An 18049-nucleotide genomic window follows, 5' to 3' on the forward strand; every position below is an offset into this window, starting at 1 on the left:
CGGTACATTTAGATTTGGGAAAAAGATGATAAGAGACTGTGTTGGTAGTATAACAATTGATAGTAATCGGAGCTGTGCTCTTCTTCATATTGTACGTGTCCATCAGACAGAAGATCTTCTTGTCTTGAAGAACCTCCTAGAGCATCCTTCGAATGGCGAATGAGCAGGAGCATTTTCTAGAGCTACATGTGCGGCTGCTTTTTTCTATTCCCGTTTCATTGTAGCGAAACGCCTAAGCACTTGAGCCTAGGGAGAGGGGCGAGCTTCATTGCTCTTCGATACCATCGTTGGAGAAAACGGCCTCCAAGACTCATTCGCTATGGGCTTCCGTAGACCTTCTCATCAGCGGGGTTCTTGGGCGGAACATGCACAGCAGAGAAACCAGCATGCGATGCATCAAGGACCTACTCCTTGAGCAACTGATGGGCGCTGAGCGCTCCGTACTAGCGCTGGATGCGAGATCCGCGCCCGTCTCTATCATACGGACAGCTCTAAAGCAGTCGCGCATGCTGACCACAATTTTGGATCTACGGCGTGTCCTTGCTTCCAGCAGGGTCGCAGTGACAGTCTGTGGGGTCTATAGGTTCCAGGTCGATGTAGCTGTGTCAACATCGGTGCAGGCCCGCCCAGGGCGACTGTTCCCCCTCTGGCTTGTGGGAGGTGCGGTGAGAGCGAATTCAGAGCCAGCTTGTAATCCATGGATGCCAATATGAATGTTGTTTCGGTTCGGGCCACGCGCAAAGTCCGCCGTCCTGATCAAACATGAATATATACAGCGATACAGACTATAGAATAGAACTAAAACAATTTAAAGCCCCAGAAACATTCTTTCCATCCATATGAAACTGAAGTGCAGTGTTAGGTGACGAGAAGAAAGACCACGATTCGTAGTTCCCTGGGAACGAACAGGTTCAAGCTGCAATCAAACTCTTTTTGCCCATTGCTTACAAACTCAACTGACACAATGTATCTCCCAAACGTGGACGCAATCGTCAGCAACTTTGCAGTCTGGTTGAGGTCACAACGCTGATCTTGAGAGATCAGTTGAGAAGAAGCTGGGGTACTCTTGCTTCCTGCCGGCAAAATCAGAAGCTCGAACAATTTAGGCATCCCGATAGGTATGCGGCGGCTTGGACGGGCCAGACTGTTCGAGACTTCGGGGCGTTCGAAAGAGATACTTCCGCTCTACGGGCGTATATGCTGTGAGGGAGACATGTTCCTCCTCGTTCATGACGTTTCAATGACGTGCTAGTCTAGTTTCTTGCATCTATGCGCAGATTCATGCTGAAGACATTGAGGTGTCCGCCGGAGTTTAGGTCGCGAGCTATGATACATGGTCGTTGTGTGAGGAGTTAATGAGATTGACGATCGTGGGTGTTGGTGGATGTCGTTAGATTACATCATTCTGATTGACTAGGAAGAGGTGACAAAAGCTACTGCGTGTATTGATGACTGCATGTGCTTATGATGATCCCGCCGGATTGAGGGCATTGGCTTTCCGAGTGTCTTATGGAACTGCGTCTGAGCATCTGAAAATGGTATGCCACGATCGAAGGTGATGCTGCTGCCCATCAGCTGCTTTATTACCACTTTCGCGTTGGCGGCGCATCAAGGAGCCCAAACATCGCGCTGCCCTAGTTTGCAAGGCACATAATGGATCAAGTTCGTCGGTCAAACTGCCTCTTGCAATGCGTCCACCTTTACCATTTACCTTCGCTTCCTGAAGTTATGGCTGATACCACCAAGGGACCGGTCGCTGAAGGGTGATCGTTGCGGCAGGGTTAATAGGCCGTGGTAAAGGCGACGTGCGACGGTGAAGCTTAAAGGGAAACAATGCGCGGTTTCGTCGTGCACGAAGCCAGCAGTCCGGAAGGGCGTAAATACCAACCCGAACATCTCCAAGGGAGGGAAAAGGTCATCACGGGCAGTATCGTTCGAGATCATATATAAACTGTTGATGTTCTTTTTGTAAGCGTGTGCAATTGGAATACTCGGTTCTTGGCATGTTTAAGCTGTACCGGATGTGGCGTCGCAGTGAAGTCGAGATAGGAGATTTCTTATCGAAGGCGCACAGTTCTATACGAATCGTTTGACCGCGGTGCATTGGCCAAGCCGCAACGTACAATTTGCTCAGAATATACTCTGCTGGGTGCTTCAATACGATCCGTGCTATCACGCAACATTCATCCATCGCGAGAGACGGGGTGGTGAAGAATTCATTGGACAATTTTGTCCGTGTTGGCTGTGCGCGCTGGGCGTAGAAGAGAACCTCAACCGTCTTGTTCTTTGTTTCGTCCGCTCTCCACGACACATCCAAGATGATCATTTCGCCAGGCGAAGTTTGCTGTCGTGGTAATATGCCATGCTGTAGCTGATTACCCTCTTGACTCAGGATCAAGAAGGTACAATCTTCAGTCTCCGACTCTCTGTGATCCCGGTCCGTTTCATGTGTATTGACACCGGTGACCTTCTATTTCGATAGTTTATGCTTTCCGCATAAACCTTAGGGCCATCAAGAACCGAACTTCTCCTTGAAACGGTTAGGTGAATCAAGATCGCGCCCTTAGAATTCACTTACCCTCGATTTGCGTATGAGTTTGTGAGGCCTTTGAAGTTTGTTAGGATCTTCTTGATCTTTTTCTCCACTTCCTTGCAGTTTTATCGTACACAGACCCGCCGCTGGCCAACACCACGTAGCTGCATGCAGCGCGCATGAAAGAGGGTCCAAAATAACCGCACATTATGCCCACAGCGTTTGGTTTCTGCATTTTGAGGATTCTCGGTCGCCTCAAAAACCAAGTCATTAAGAGGCACCCATTGTTCTGAACTGATTCCGAGGTGATTCTCGACAAGTGAGTCAGCTTCGAGTGTTGAGCCGACAGGTCACAAATCTGAGGCGAGGTATTCGAACCCAACGCCAGGCGCGTCCGGGCGCGACTTCTGCAGTGTGAAGTCCTACCTTCGCATTAGCTCCATCATAGAGGACGAGACCGGCCATCCCGACGGAAGAGCTAGGATGGCCTTGGCGAGATGAAGGGAGGAAGTCTTGCTGGCGGGCCCGACCCACATACTCAGACTATGCTTGTGTGCCTTCTCCAGGGTCCTCATAATTGCACAAAAGAACTCTAAGAAAATACGCTCGCAGGTCACGCCAGCCTGCTCAATGGCTTTGATGCAATTCTTGTCATATAGTGCCATTTCAAGTGGCGTGATATCGATCTTTTTGGTCGCTCCTGTGTGGCGATCCCAGTGGGTATGGGGTCCGCCGTCGCTGATCCAAACGGCTCTCACAGGCATTCCAGAGTCCATAATCTACTCAGGAGGAGGCTGTGCGCGGCCGTAATGGGTCTCACGCAGTGAGGGCATCGTGCATCCTGGTCGGATTTGTCGATTAATGCGCCATGTTGGATGCGGAACTGGCCAAGGACGGCCATGTCACCTTCCAAACAATCATTATCGGATGTTCCCTCAAATAGTGGGAGTAGACGAAGCCATCTGCTAAGAGAGCTATGCGACACATGTAGCAAATTTAATCGCTTTCGAATTCGCTGCGTCGAGTGATCCAGGTCCTTGTCAAACGAGTCTTCTGTCCCAAAGGTGTCTTCTTGACAAGCGCTGCACCGCTTTCGGCTGAGGCCGGGGGCTGGTTGGGGCAATCGCCAGTTCTTGGACAGTCAGGGAACGGGTTTCGGAATTGCCCAAAAATGCGCTGGTCCAGCGACAAATGTACCGCTCATCCCGTGTGTACTCGCCCAGCGTGATCCAGCTTGGATTTCCCTCACGCCCCATGTCGCTAGGCGGGTTGGTGTCGTTGGCCTCATCCAACCTGCCAGATCGCCTTCTAACAGCCGAACAATGCCCCATCCTGGTTCTGGTCAGTCTTTGTCCGCTTAGGCTTCACCAGATTCCCTATCATTATCTGGCGGCGAGAGGCCCTGCAACTCTACCTGGTAGTACTGGGAAGGTTCCAGCGGGACGATTAATGGGAGCTGTGCGAGAACTCGACCAGAAAGGAAGCATAGTCCCGTTTGGTTGCTGTTATAGGGCTGTGATCGCTTGCTCTGATAAGCTTGCACTGGCCTGTGTGATGCCTTTCGCTTGGATTCCGCCATGACCGTGGGAGTGCCGGTTGGAGCGGATGGCCGGTGCAAGAAAAGGATAAAGACAGGTCGGAGGCTTCGAGAGTTACTGTGGAAAGCGAGGAAGAGATACAACGGTCAATTGCAAAAGGACAAGGTCTGTTCGGAAGCTTCAAAGGCAACCCTGGATATCGAGGAAGAGGTGCAATGGCGGATTGCAAAAGGTTTTGAGCAAAACTCAAACTTGAAGCTCGTCAGCATATGATCCAGGAGACAATAGGATGATGAAGTATAGTATCTGGGACCAGTGGCACGGAGGAATTGAGCACTGGAAACAAGAGATTAAGGTGATTGTAGGAAAGAGCGAGCCTAACGTCTTTTGACCATCTACTTGCTGGCGCGAGCAGCAAAATCATCCCTCGCTACCACAGTGTGACCACATCTCTAACTGTCGCGGGACGTTCGAGCAGCGTTTTCGCTGATTATCAAAATATGTGCGCATTTCGATTGCCTTGATTCTGACATTGAACACAATCGATGAGCGCTCTTGTGCGCGTCTCATTTCTGTGCCGGGACTGCACGCTTCCTGTTGGCACTCCGTCGTTTCCGGAAAGCAAGCCCACTTGCAGGCAAAGTGTAGGATCCAGTGCTTGACAGACTCGTGGGCTTGTGACGCACTGAGCCGCCGATTGGCTTGTCGGAAAGCTCGAACCAGCTCTGCTTCCAGGGACTTTATATCCGGATGCTGGACGTGGGAGATGACTCGCACACATTGTTTCTGTTTCTCCGAGTGGTCGCAAGGTAAAGCGCATCCTGAACGAGCCTTGGGAGTGGTCGGAATTGCGCCTGTAGCTGAGAATTCTGGTGATGAGCAACGCCCCAACTGCGACGGTTAGCGTTCTATCTGTTGATTCTGAAAAATAGTCATTCGTACCTGATTGGCGGTATCCAGTTCCCTTGCGATCTGGGTATCGGAGGCGATGTAGCTGTCGGGCCAAGAGAGGGGCGGAGTACCCACTCCCACCCTGGGCAGTCTTTCGTCCCGGTCGCTTCTTTCGGTAGACAGTTCCCGGGCTAGTTGCGTATTGCTCTCAATGAAAGCATCGCACTCGAATGCTGCGAGATAGTCTGGCATTTCGACAAATGAAGATATTGTACAGCAGTGCGCGGACAGGCCCAGGTCGAAGACTGCGGACGCTTAGCTTATTGTGGTTAGTCAAGGCAAGAGACAGCTCCGATTCTGGCACTGCGCAATACCACTGAGACCCGTAGATTGTTGTCGTAGGGCTATTATTGCCAGTTTAATGTTGCGCTAAGAGGATTTCTTTTGTGCGCTGGGCGACACAGCACTAAGGAAGACTTCGTCGTTACTACATTTTAGAGCCTAAAATATGGAACTGGGTGAGAGTATATGACCGCAACAATCGCCCATGTATCCTTACCACCGCGAATCCAGCCGAGTCGATCTGTCTGCCCTGAAGCTACCCAGCAACGTATGACCGGGGCATTGCACAATCTTGAGCGTCGTGGGAGCCGGGCAAGGCGCTCTGTATATCGGCAACGCTAACAGAGCAGCGATGGGGACGATTCGGAATTGAGTCAGACAGGCGCATATATAGCCCACAATGCAGGTCATGGTGGAGAACCCGACGGAAGTTGTCGTGCCAGGAGCTCGGATGCGTTTGCAACGACAGAATCTGAGGATGATGGGCAGCCTGTTGTCCACGAATCTCTCGACCCAGTCGAATTCGTCCCATCTGCGAGACCACCCTCTGTTCAACCACCTCGCAGGCTATAGGTCGTGTCCGGCGTGGGGGAAGGATTTGCGGTCGATTTCGCGGAATGTGTGGATGCGAGGTTCATGTCCATCCAATGGGGTCGGCGAAACGTAGTGTCCTGTAGGCAATGTCAGCACTTCTCGTAATCGTATAACATAACGTCGCCTAGACTCATGGCTGCTTACAGAATGTACATGCCCACGGCCATTGGTGTGAGCTGAGGGCCTTCACATACGAAGTTGCATTCCACATGCCCTAGCGGCTACCATGACAACGCAATCTCAGTCGGCAATCTGGGTGACAGATCTGACACGCACCGTCGTAACGGAGCGGACCGAGCCTGATGCGCTGTTACAAGTCATCGGTGTGTATGCTGCTCCGAGTTCCTTGCATTAATGCGAGTCGTAAGACGCAGCTAACACAGGCTGATCGGTGGGAGCGGAAATTTGTAGCGCCGCGGCTTATTTCGCCGACCTCTGGCGGTGATCTGGAAGAGGGCAAGGGAGCTGGGAGTGACGATGGCACATCGAGCGGCCGGTGTGGTTGGAGGGAAGCAAGCGACTCGAGAGTTTCGGCTTTGTGGAGCAGCTACAGCCAGTCAGTCACATCCTTCCCAGTACTAACGCCCTGAACGCTTACACTGCTTCCATGCCATGCGGACATTCCACGCTTTTTCGCCGAGCGCATTTAGAAGCTCGCGCGTGCACTGATCGGTTGACGATGCACGCGTGACGCAAGTTCGCTCTCAAAAACAACTCTGAGGCCCTACTATTGGCACGGACGATGAGCAGCGGCGCTGATTTCTCTCCAAGGATACCAGGACGTGACATGTGCCTCAGAGAAGATAGCGCATGTGGCATGTCGAGGGTGCCGTCTCGTCTTCAGGTCTCCAGGGCTGTATGCAGGCGCCCGCGCGAACAGGGCAATGCACGTGTTGAGGCTCATGAGGGCGGCGGGGCGGACCAATTCCCCGGGCACAAACACCACGACGCGACGCGAATCTCGACGGGCCTGGGCATTCGAAGCGGCGCGTCTGAACCTCGAAGATTGTCAGCTGGTCTGTGTGGAGGCCCTTGCCCGGGCAAGGCCATCCAGCTAGTTGGAAGTTGAGGCTCGGCGGGTCTACTTCGGTCCACCTCTTTCCTCCACCAGAAATCTCCACCGGCTTCATCTTCAACAAGCGCTAACTCGGACGGTCGCAATTGCACGGAATTTCAGACGCGCAGCTGTACGAAAAAGAACCATCAACTTTGCGCTGCGCGACCATGTTCCGCCCCATGTTTCTGAGGTCGGCTGGGCAAACCATTTCTCCGGGCATGGAAGGAGCTGTCTCTCAGCGCCACAAGGTCTGACGTAACGAGGTCGATGGTATACGGATCCAATGGGGATTAGCTTACTTCCACTATAGCACAGCTCTCCCGGGAAGGTTGGCCCTCAGTGCGCACCTTTACTTCACTCCACCACGCTGCACACCTTAGCGGACCTCACCTTGATTAATTGCTCACCATGCATCTTTCGATCAAAGCGCGAGGTCGTTGGCGCAAACCACAGCCGCAGCTCCCTCAAGCCTTCGCTCTGGAATCATGCTCAAGCGTCAACTATCGCGCGGCCTCGACGAAGCAGAAAAAGGTTTTGAACTTGCGGCAGTTGGATGTAGACAGGCACTTCTAGAGGTAGAACTAGCGCATTTGTACTGTTCATCAATTGCTGACATCAAGATTCTACGTAGGCTGACTCCACCGTGGCCGAAGCCTCACACCACTGCACCGCTGCATCCCGCCTCGGACCGATCAGAGTACATGAGACTCTCGTACGCGCTATCGTGGAACTCGCTTGATGAGATCGGTCGCAAACGAACCATCTTCCAACCCCTCCTCTATCTCCCGCATGAATCTGCCCCGACCGCGATCGTGTACCCGCTCCGTACCGCTACTTCCTTGGCTCCCCGCCGCAAACAGTTCGAGAGCACAAGAACCCATCATGCGCATATTAGTGTCGCGAGGCTGGATTAGATCACAATTGCGGGAATACCGTCAATGTCCAGCCAGCGCTCGTCGATCCACGAACACGTCGCAGACATCGTCTTCTTCCTCTTCGCCATCCTAGCAGAAGCTGACTCAAGTTCAAGTCACAGGCCGAAGCCCCGACAAAGATGACACAACCTTCAGTATCTGCACGCGCTCGGGGTGCCGCGAGATACTTGGTCATCCTCACGTATCCAAGCAAGCTCGAGGCATGGTCAGAGAGAATCGATATCGTCCACGGCGCACTCACAGCGCATATGCCGATCACGTTCAGTACACAATATGGGGTTCCTTATGAGTACACTGACGCGGTGACATTGGGCGGATTGCGATACGTGCGAAGAGCCAAAGATGCAGTGCGTAGGGCTTTTGCGAAGAGCTTTCTAGACTTTCAAGACACGGGCATGGAGTAAGCGTTCGACGTGGAGAAGGCGCAAGTTTGTGCTAACGAGGTGATTGACAGCCGTTGATAAAAATACCTCAAACTCGTAAATATCCAAACAAGTTAACCGAACGATGATACCGATATGATACAAAACGCCATCGCAGTCCCATGTGAAAAAAACCCCCCAGGTAAACCCGACGCCGCTTAACCTTGATGATACCGATATGATACAAAACGCCATCACAGTCCCATTAAAAAAAAACCCCTCCAAGTAAACCCAACGCCGCTTGACCTTGGCCGGTTGCCGATGAAGACTATAACACTCCTTCATGCCGTGCCAGACATCGCTCTGCATGCATGCCTGATAGCTCAACACCGCGACGCGGTTGATAATGTCGACGACATGTGTGACCACGCCGCCGTCGTTCCAACCGACCCAGTGTTTCCTTAGCCCCTGTTTCGCTGGGCACAGTTGGAGCAATTGACCGGGCACATGTTGATGAAATTTGGGTCGAATTGCCCTTGAACAGGGTTGAAGGTGCCGTTTTGATTGAAGGAGCCGTTTTGGTTAAAGGTGCCGAGTTGGTTGAAGTTGCCGTGTTGAGGGAATGTGCCGTGTTGAGGGAAGGTGCCGTGTTGAGGGAAGGTGAAGGCGTCGAGTAAGTCAGCAGAGGAGGGCGGCATGGGCGGCATGGATGGCTCGTCATCCTGCTCAAAGAGGCACGGCCACGAGTCCCAAGGGCCTCCCGGCCCGTCCATCTGGTACTGGTTAAACGCGTCGAATCTGGCCTCTGTCTCGGGCGACTGCAGGAAACGAGTGCGATCGAGACCATCCATGTTGTTTCCATAGGGAGATGCATCGCCTGCGTTCTGGCTCTGGGGCATGGGGAAATATGCCTCGAGCTGGCGTAAGGCAGCCTCGCTTGCGCTGGTCCCCATCTGGGGGCCGGCGAAGGGCGAAGCTATCTCGGTGGGCCGGTAAAGGGCGAAGCTATCTGTTGTGAGGGAGGTTTTTGCTCCCCTGCGCCTGGTCCTGGGCAGTCAAGCCCATACTGAGGCTGCTGCAGAGGCAGAGGCTGCTGCAGAGGCAGAGGCTGCTGCAGACCCAGAGATAGAGGATGGGGGAGCAGCACCGGTTGCACCGAGCTGCTCTTGCCGTTGTTGCTGCTGTTCATGTTGTTGCTGCGGTTGATGTTGTTGTTGTTGTTCGACGGGTCGAAATCAATCCCATGCGTCGCCAATAGGACCTTCAGTCGTCGGTTCTCGTCGCAGAGTTTCAAAGCATTCGAAGATGGAGCATTGGACCGCGACTCGATGCGGCGGCGCTTTGCGCGTCTACTCTCACGGTAGAACGGGGAGGTGAGCTGTGTGGCAGAGTCGCGGCGCTCCTCATTGCGAGCAGAGTCAATGTATGCCTTGATTTCCACCCGTAGAGAGTCGGGGACGCAATCAATGCAGTCTCGGAGCATATCATAGTTCATGTGACGCTCGAAGCGCTCGATTTGTAAACGAGCGAGTTTTTCCTTGGCAACCACATCAGGATGGTCCTCCTGGCCGGGCGGCTTGGGCGATGTGAGATATCCAAGTCCTTTTGCCAATGTGGCTGCGAGCGAAGCTAGTTCCAGGTAGAAAATCTCCATCATACTCGGAACCTCTTTGCCTTTTTTTACATGGACCCTGGCAAGCATAGACTTTGTTGCTGCGAGGAATTCTGCCGTGTCCAAGTCCTTGTCAGGGTCGGGCCGGCGATCCAAGAGTGTCCATATCTCAGTTGGCCGGAGCCTGCCTTGAGCCCAGACGCGAAATTCGCTGTGACACATTTGCTGGTGAAGACCTGTTGCATATGTTGATTAGCTCTGTGCTGCATACGCGTCTGATCAGCGTCGAGCGCTCTAATTACTTACTTGCGGAAATGCCTCAGAGGGGCATGTATCGGATGAGAATGGGGACAAAAGTTGGAGAGGAGTTCGGGGCAGAGATCTAACAAGAAGGTAGGCAGGATACAAAGAGGGTGTGTGATAGGAAGGGCCTTTATCGACAGATACCACACGGTGATGTAAACGGCGGCCGGGTCCCTGGACCTGAGTGTCCCTGTCGTGTATGTGCCGTGATCTGTGTTTCTCCGGTGTAGACAGAGTAAACACCGTTTTCGTGCGACCGTGAGCAATCCTCTATCAATTCAGTCGAAGATTCCCCAGGTCGAATGCGACGACTGGCTAACACGTTTTTGGTGCTTCATGCTTAGTGTACGACCTTACACCACGCTGCTGCCTACAGATCCCGTGCTATCTGATTCAGTCTGTCACACCGGCTGGTACAGCTCTCTCGATCGTCGATCGTCGCGCAGCATCATGTATGTGTTGTTGAGAACCTCAAGGTTCGGGAAGCGGGTATCCGCTTCGGCAATGACAGCTGAAGACTGAATGAGACTGCTGCATGCCTTCACGACGATGTTGTGCGCGGTATACTGAAGCCATCTCACGCACGACGCAGCGCCTTACGGTATGCCGTCTAATTGGCTTGGATGGGGGACCCGGGGCGAGAAGAGATCGCCTCTGAATGTGCTTTGGTCGTTTTGTATCGCATGCTGGTAAGAACAGCGTGATTACTAAGTGCGCATCTCGAGTATGACAGAGTCACGTGAACAGTGGTGATCGCTGACGCATCTTTCAAACCTTCAACTTTGGTAGAGTTTTAGCTAGAGTCGGCGAGTAGCTACCAGCTAAATCTAATTTGACTCTAGTTATTTGTCGAAAGGAAACATGTCTCAGAATGCAGTGTAGAATGTTTATGATGTGATGACGTAGCAGCCATTGTGCAGAGTGCCGTCTTAGAATACTGGCCATGTCTTCCTTTTCTCCTCCGCATCCACACACACTTGTGATCAAAAGCACAGCCTAATCCCAACCAAACCGAAAACTCCACATCCAAAATGCGCAAGGACAAAGAGGTGAAGAAGACGACCAGCTCCAGAGTCACACCGACACCATACGACGGACACGGCAGTATCAGCTCCGAGACCACCATTATGACTCGCGAACACCACCAGGATAGACGGTGGACATTGTGTATTTTCGACCGTAGATATGAATCTCGTCGACGGTAAAGGCGGTCGACCCTGGGCGCGACGGGCAAAAACCAGAATTCCTTGCTCCCGGACAGTTGCGCGGCAATGCAGGCTTCCCCCGTCGCCTTCTCGGACGCGTTTTAGCGGGTTTGTGTTCTGTGTTGTAGCAGGTACTGCAATGCACGTGGGTAAAGAGATGCTGCCCCCAGGTCCACAGAGGCCGCGCGATACTGAAGTATTATCCAGCGTAATCCAGGCTACCAGCGATGATGTCGGCCGTTTCTTCTGTATCAAGTCCCCGATCCGCTCGTTCGTTCCAGAATCGGTGTACAATGTCGGCTGAGACTACAGTGATAGCAACCGTCTTGCGCTGTATCGTGCAGGGAAAGGGAGGGAATGTACCGGGCATGTCCGATGATTCGTTGTGGCATTGTGAGCTCGCGATCGGCCTAGATGCGAGGTTGGATACGCCGATGAAAAAGCCTGGATCATGAGTTAGTCTGCGAAAGAAAGCGGTTGGAGGCAAAACATACTTCATCGAGCTCAGCTGACAAGCGCAGCAAAGAAGTGACGATCAGAGGCCCGTAGCATCAGATCAGGTACGAATTGCTCCGCGTCCATGGCGGCACTTGTCGCGGTCAAGCAAGCATTGCCATCTCTCGCCTACTCAGGTTGAGCTTGTACTCTGGCCAACAGCGTGCCGTCTTCCTAGGATCGATGCGATGCGACGTCGGCGAGTGAGGGCATGAAGTGCTGTAGAAGGATGCGCCTCGAGTTTGGTCAGAACCGGACCACCGAGCGCCGTGTCCGTATGCGGTTAGGTAGGGCTGTACTCGAAGCGTGTGCGCGCCCGTTGCCTCCACCTAACTGTCAACAGCTCGACCCGACACACAACCACGCGCAGCGCTTGAGACTCTTGTTGTAGTAAAGCTCCGCGCTTCGCTTGCCACCTCGCTACGCACGTTCTCCAATCCGCCGTCCATATTCCCGTCTCCCACACTAGCGAGTGCCACGATACCCGATCCTGAACGGTCCGATAGTTCACCGCCCACGTCGATCCCCACTTCCAAGCGAAAACATGGTCCCTTGTGACTGTGAAGACGGGACGCAAGAAGTTGAGGAGATGGAATGGACAGAGCTCGACATGTGACGGACAACGGCTTGCGGTGGAACTGGAGACGACACGTCGAGAACAGATGATTTCTAGCCAAACGTGGCGGGTGCCGCAGGTGCTCCTGTCCACATAGCGCCCTGCTAGCATTTGGGCTAAGGACACCGATGAGACACGGCCGTCATCGCGGCGCGCGCCGATCCGCGATCCAATGTCAGACTCCTTGCGTCGCAGTCGCTAGTTCTGCGACGTGAGACACTACGCTGCGCCAATCGCCACGTTGCTCGTATACCAACGCCTTTCCGATCTCTCAACGGACCTGTCCCTCACTCTGGTGTGCTCACCCATCAACAGACAACCAAGTCCTACCTCGTTGACGAGAACTCGCCCAGGTGTCCTGAATGCCCTCCAGCCCGTGCCTGCGCCCCGCTGAGCCAATGCCCAATTGCTACATCCGAATGAAGGAGACGTGCCTGCGGCCAATTCGTCGGCATTGACGAGCGCGAGAGCGATACCAAAGCGACCACTGTCGAGAGACTGCAGGAAATGTCGGCGCCTGGCCACGGAGGGTACTACACCAACCAATGGCACACATTGTTACCGACGTGATGTTGAGGAAAGCAGAGCGTGGCTTTGGAGCGGGACCAAAATAAGGCAGAAGAGGAGGGGGAATGCTGACGTTAGTAGGGAACGTCACGCTGGTTGTGTCTGAAGAGACGATCAGGGCTCTGTATCGGCAGGCCTGCGAATCATCTGGACTGAACACGGCCCAGACAATGCCACGGCGAGACTCATGAGCACTCTCTCGGCCGGGTGTTGTTGCTTCTGGAGCGCAAAAGAGAGCGCACGCAACATACGAGCCCCTCTGGGTAAGCCTCAAGCAACCTCCAACGCCGGCATGGGAACGACGAATCGGACGGCTGCTCGATGATGTGTAGGAGATATCCTTGATGACTCATCCACGCTTCAAGTCGCGGCATCAGAAACAACGACCCTCATGATAGTGGCTAGCAATTTGCCGACAACGGCATAAACGGTTCACGGACCGCCTCGGGCGAAAGCAGCGCTTGTGGTACATGTGCAGTTGGGTGTTGTTTCAGAACCCTCTGGTCAGAATATGTCTGTAGACCTGCCAACCGGAGCGTGATACACAAATACTACCATCGCTCGCCACATCCCTACATCTCTGCATTCCACTCGAACATGAGGCTGAGCAGACGTACTCTATGAAATGCAGTCAATCACAAGATACAGATCCTTCCAGCCCAAAGTTTCTAATTTCTAGCGTATGCCCCGTGCAAGATCAAATGAGATGGAGACAGCACATGCAAGTTTTCCACTTAATTCCGCCGAGATCATCACGCAAACTGCTGCCGGGAGAAGGCATCGCTGATGCAGTTTTCGCGGTTGCTCTCTGTATACGTCGTTGTGTGGGATAGCTACACCAAGAGGCGCCTGCTGCAGGCGCCAAATGGCGCTAGGCTTCTTGACTTGATTTCCTCGCCTCAAGCTGATTTCCTCGCCTCAAGTTGATTTCCTCGCCTCGACTTGCTGCCCTTGCCAATTTGGTCTAGCCTTAATCAACCACATTTGTTTGTACCCTGTCACTTGCTCAATCTTTCTCCTACGCTCGAATTTGCAGCATTCCATACCCCATGTACGGCGAAATACCAAGGCGCTCATCGCAGGCTCCAATCAGTCTGACAGGCAGTAGTACTGCTACTTCAGAGAGGATGTCACGTAAGCATATCGACAAATTCCTATATTGCTACTCGCGCTAATCAAGAGCCTCTACAATAGTACCGTCACACTTGCCTCAAACGCACTCTTCTCTCAGCGATCCCAGGAATCCGGAGCTCCGGAAAGAGCCTAAGTGGAAGGACCGTAACTGTAGAGGATGCGGCGAAATCATTTCAAATACCAAGGCTCTGGTCTGCAAGAAGTGTAGGGAAGCAAACGCGCAGGCTAGATCGAAACGCGAGGGGGCACGTCGGGACGCTGTGGCCGCCACGTCGCCTTACTACTGCAGAAAATGCAATAGGCATAAAACGGGAAGTGACTTCGGGAGGAAATACAGTGGAGAGCAGCTGAAAATATGCCGAAAGTGTTTGGACAAGGACAGACGGAACGCAGGCTTCAAGAAGGATGCACTCCGACAAGACCAAGACAACAATGAGAGCTCACTCGCTCAGGGTCATGGTGGACCGTCTACAGGAATCGTCCAGCAAAAGTATCATGGCGAACCTATGAAAGTCAACCAACCACCTTCGCAACCCGGCCCGGAGGGGGATTCTAGCGAGCCCATGGCAGTCGATCAACCGTCCACCGATCTCACGCAGGAAGAGGGCCATGGCGAGGCTCGGGAAATTGGTCATCTGCCCACAGAAGTTGCCCAAGAAGGGAGTGATGGCGACGCATCTATCACTGATGATCCCCGGCCTCCTACGTCCTTGCGAGAAACACTGTTCGTGCGCTCCTGCGACCCGCTAAGGAGGCTAGTGCAAGAGATGAGAATTGTTCTTGACACCATGTCCAATGAAGAGGACACGTGCCAAGCTGGTTACCGTGAGTTCCTGCGTCACTTCGACGCTCCATCTTCGCAAGGCGCTGCTCTTCTCGCCAAGATGGCTACGTTCGATCCTGGTTATTTCACGCATAAGCTTAGGGACAATGTTCCAATCGGCGATTTTGAGATCATCAACAAGAATGACACCGGAGGCTGTCTCGTCCTATATGCCACGCTCGAACAATTAAAGGCTGCTCGATCCGGACAGGGGGTTCCCGATGTGTACTATATTGTGGTAGCCGAAACGCATCCGTCCGAATGCTCTGACCGAAGTAACAAGTTCCTGGAACAGCTAGAACGTACGTTCTGGGACTGCGAAGTGGAGTATCAACAATACCTGCAATCAGCAATAGATACGCCACCCACAGAACGGATGCTAGTTGGCAAAGTTCTTGAGATGGCGAAGGAAATGAAACATTCTCCGGAAACTGGACGACCGTACGCAGCAAAGCAACCGCCGTTCAACTTCTTGAATCTCTCTGGCGAGAAACTAACGGATAGTTTCACCCAATCTAAGCTTGTAGAGATCCTAGGTCTTGACCAGCTGTCGCATCTCACGCATCGGACCCTGATCAGCCAAAGCAAACTGAGCAAACCGAACATATCGAACGAGCTCGACAAAGCGGCGTCTTCACACAACGTGGTGGTGGATGGCAACTCCTGTGGCAAATTCGAGCTTCTTGGCTTCCCAGGCACAATCTCATCCTGGCACATGGATGTGATGGGGATGACATGGATACAGACACTTTCTGAGCACAAAGCGTGGTGCATAGTCGACACTCCGGATAACGACGAGTTGTGGGACGACTTCAAGGAACACGGTGTGGGATGGAAACCCAAACTGGGCACTGTGAAGGTCATCCCCCTATCGGCAGGCGACACACTGCTGATGATGCCCGGGAAGTTCAATGCGCACATGCCCATATCTTTCGGAGACTCCTTTACACACATGATAGGTGGCCAGGTATGGCCAAGAGATCCCAGCTATCTCAAGGGCCTCTTGCGTAGTTTGTCCTACGTAATCGAGCACAACGACGTCGTGACCAACGAGCTGCCCCCAAGGCAACTGCCGGCCCTAATCAATAGTCTTCGTGAAGAAATTGCCCTGTCCTTGCAAGGTACACAGTCGACTATTTCATCCGGCAGCCGCAACACACCAGAGTACGAGCAGCACCATCTTGATCAGCTGGACGAGTGGAAAGAACGTATGACATCTCACTTGGCTTGTCAATGCCCGGGGGGGAAATGTCAATCAACCTCCGAGGAGACGCAATGCCCATGCCATTCTCGGGATCAAAAGTTTGCAGATAAAGTCAAGCACCAAGGAGGCTGCACTGCATGGTGTCACGAAGGGGTCTGTCGGAAAGGCAAGCCGTCGGCAAAGTCGAGGAGGAAAAGGTAGACCGCGCAGTCTGCCACGGCGCCTTCCCACAGTTTGGTCTTGTCAGACTTCTCTCTTCATGCTGAAGATAGCCAAAGTGAAATCAATCATTATAGCTACCTTGTAGTAACTTCAAGATCTACTGCAACGGCTTCATCAGGGCTGCACACCCATTACCTCCTGCCCATCCCTTGTGAAAAAGAGTTTCGGATTCGTGCCAGACGTCAGAGTCAACTTGCGCTGATTCTGGAGTTCTTTGGCAATGTCATGGCCCTCGTCCCAAGAGAACGGCTCCTTTCCCTGTCTGCCAAGCTCTTTGTTTACAGCACCAAGCAACAAGCTTAAGCGGTCGTGGTTCCTCACGAAGCGTTGGCGGGTATCAACCAGCTTCATTGTAGTAATCCAGAAAAGTTCCAGCCGCGCTTCTTGCACTGCGAAGATGCCAATCTTCTGCGTAAAGATCCTCGCTTTTTGTTGGACCCCAAGCCTCTTCTTCTCTGACATGCGGTGAAGAAGGTCGTCGAAGTGGGTGGTGCGTATCGGCGTGATGACGTTGCGAGGCATGAGCCGTTCCATTGGCGTCTCCTCTCGCTCCAGGGTCAATGACCGAAACCGCTGTGCTATAGGTGACTGTGGGAAATTAGCAAAAGTGCTGTGTCAGGCAGGGCAGCGTCAAACGTACCTGCTCTTCGACCTCTGTCTTGATCACCTCGGCAAATGCGTCGCTGCGCGACCTTGAAAACGAGAATTGATACTGTACTTCGCTGTCGACCATGGCCGCGCGTTCCGGTTGGCCTGTTTCTTCTGCCTGCAGTATAACTGGCTCTTCTGCTTGCAGCATGATCGGCGCTTCTGCTTTCTTTTGGTCGGCGATGGACCTCGTGGGCAACTCAGGAGAACTATCCGAGGGCGATGACTCGATCGTAAGGTCAACAATGTGAGAGGTGGATGAGTTGCCTAGAATATGACGCGAATGGTGGTTTCTGTTACCGCCATCCTCGTCGTCGCCATCGTTGCCGCCATCCTCGTCGTCATTCTCGTCGTCGTTCTCGTCGTCGCTATCCTCGTCGTCGCTTATCTCGATAAGTGGCGTTGCACCCAAGTTCGAGGTTGCCGATTTTGCTCGTTTTGCGCGAGTCTGACCCGGGCTGGCGACAGATCTTCCCTTTGGCCTAGGAGCTTGAGGCTTTACCACCCGAGAGGCAGGTTTGGCTCGCAAGGGACGGAAGCCGAACTTATTCTTAAAAATCGCCATGGAGCATGTGTCGCAATCAACAGGCAAGGTCCCACGAGCTTACATAAAGAGAAAAGGCGCTACCGAGCGGCGACGTCATTGGGTGTGCTTGGCGCGCCTTGCAACTACCCCAACCTCAAAGAATGAAGTACTCCGAGCTTCACTGGCCTTTCTTTAGAGGTGCTGGAGTATAGGCGGTAAGGGCTGCAGAGGATGGAGACCTCGGGGGTGAAATTGCCCTCCGGGGCGAGATTATCCTCGAGTTTCTCGATGGGCTTGTTCATGTTGACCGACCTTGACTACCGCTTCTACTGATTCTCATAGATCATGTGGATGGAAGGTTGCACTGACTCATACCTGCTATTGATTGGTCTCAGTGGTCTCGAAGAAATGGTTTCACAAGCCTCGAAGACTTCCGCCCCTC

At 53.1% G+C, this 18049-nt stretch overlaps 9 protein-coding genes across 9 annotated transcripts; 3 read left to right on the forward strand and 6 right to left on the reverse strand.

Annotated features, from left to right (window-relative positions):
* Positions 1 to 1707: 1707 nt before the first annotated feature.
* SNOG_16294 (hypothetical protein) lies at positions 1708 to 2768 on the reverse strand (the record flags this gene model as incomplete). Its single annotated transcript, XM_001806365.1, has 4 exons — positions 1708 to 1951; positions 2124 to 2470; positions 2579 to 2606; positions 2674 to 2768. The coding sequence occupies 4 exons, from the start codon at positions 2766 to 2768 to the stop codon at positions 1708 to 1710; spliced, it is 714 nt and encodes a 237-aa protein (XP_001806417.1).
* Positions 2769 to 2883: 115 nt separating this feature from the next.
* Positions 2884 to 2998, reverse strand: SNOG_16295 (hypothetical protein; the record flags this gene model as incomplete). Its single annotated transcript, XM_001806366.1, is given in 2 exon segments — positions 2884 to 2940; positions 2960 to 2998. The coding sequence occupies 2 exon segments, from the start codon at positions 2996 to 2998 to the stop codon at positions 2884 to 2886; spliced, it is 96 nt and encodes a 31-aa protein (XP_001806418.1).
* Positions 2999 to 3674: 676 nt separating this feature from the next.
* SNOG_16296 (hypothetical protein) lies at positions 3675 to 4112 on the reverse strand (the record flags this gene model as incomplete). The annotated part of the gene is made up of 2 exons (XM_001806367.1): positions 3675 to 3865; positions 3902 to 4112. The coding sequence occupies 2 exons, from the start codon at positions 4110 to 4112 to the stop codon at positions 3675 to 3677; spliced, it is 402 nt and encodes a 133-aa protein (XP_001806419.1).
* Positions 4113 to 4637: 525 nt separating this feature from the next.
* SNOG_16297 (hypothetical protein) lies at positions 4638 to 5214 on the reverse strand (the record flags this gene model as incomplete). Its single annotated transcript, XM_001806368.1, has 2 exons — positions 4638 to 4799; positions 5014 to 5214. 2 exons carry the CDS (start codon positions 5212 to 5214, stop codon positions 4638 to 4640), a joined length of 363 nt encoding a protein of 120 aa, XP_001806420.1.
* A 2226-nt stretch (positions 5215 to 7440) lies between these two features.
* On the forward strand, positions 7441 to 8294 carry SNOG_16298 (hypothetical protein; the record flags this gene model as incomplete). The annotated part of the gene is made up of 2 exons (XM_001806369.1): positions 7441 to 7767; positions 7986 to 8294. The coding sequence occupies 2 exons, from the start codon at positions 7441 to 7443 to the stop codon at positions 8292 to 8294; spliced, it is 636 nt and encodes a 211-aa protein (XP_001806421.1).
* Positions 8295 to 8713: 419 nt separating this feature from the next.
* SNOG_16299 (hypothetical protein) lies at positions 8714 to 10086 on the reverse strand (the record flags this gene model as incomplete). Its single annotated transcript, XM_001806370.1, has 2 exons — positions 8714 to 9261; positions 9294 to 10086. The coding sequence occupies 2 exons, from the start codon at positions 10084 to 10086 to the stop codon at positions 8714 to 8716; spliced, it is 1341 nt and encodes a 446-aa protein (XP_001806422.1).
* A 1112-nt stretch (positions 10087 to 11198) lies between these two features.
* On the forward strand, positions 11199 to 11676 carry SNOG_16300 (hypothetical protein; the record flags this gene model as incomplete). Its single annotated transcript, XM_001806371.1, has 2 exons — positions 11199 to 11346; positions 11504 to 11676. 2 exons carry the CDS (start codon positions 11199 to 11201, stop codon positions 11674 to 11676), a joined length of 321 nt encoding a protein of 106 aa, XP_001806423.1.
* Positions 11677 to 14972: 3296 nt separating this feature from the next.
* On the forward strand, positions 14973 to 16477 carry SNOG_16301 (hypothetical protein; the record flags this gene model as incomplete). Its single annotated transcript, XM_001806372.1, has 3 exons — positions 14973 to 15309; positions 15379 to 16215; positions 16383 to 16477. 3 exons carry the CDS (start codon positions 14973 to 14975, stop codon positions 16475 to 16477), a joined length of 1269 nt encoding a protein of 422 aa, XP_001806424.1.
* A 70-nt stretch (positions 16478 to 16547) lies between these two features.
* On the reverse strand, positions 16548 to 17909 carry SNOG_16302 (hypothetical protein; the record flags this gene model as incomplete). The annotated part of the gene is made up of 3 exons (XM_001806373.1): positions 16548 to 17021; positions 17074 to 17577; positions 17790 to 17909. The coding sequence occupies 3 exons, from the start codon at positions 17907 to 17909 to the stop codon at positions 16548 to 16550; spliced, it is 1098 nt and encodes a 365-aa protein (XP_001806425.1).
* Between the last annotated feature and the right edge of the window lie 140 nt (positions 17910 to 18049).

Source organism: Parastagonospora nodorum, assembly GCF_000146915.1.
Source record: "Parastagonospora nodorum SN15 chromosome Unknown scaffold_45, whole genome shotgun sequence".
Classification (NCBI taxonomy): Eukaryota; Fungi; Ascomycota; class Dothideomycetes; order Pleosporales; family Phaeosphaeriaceae; genus Parastagonospora; species Parastagonospora nodorum.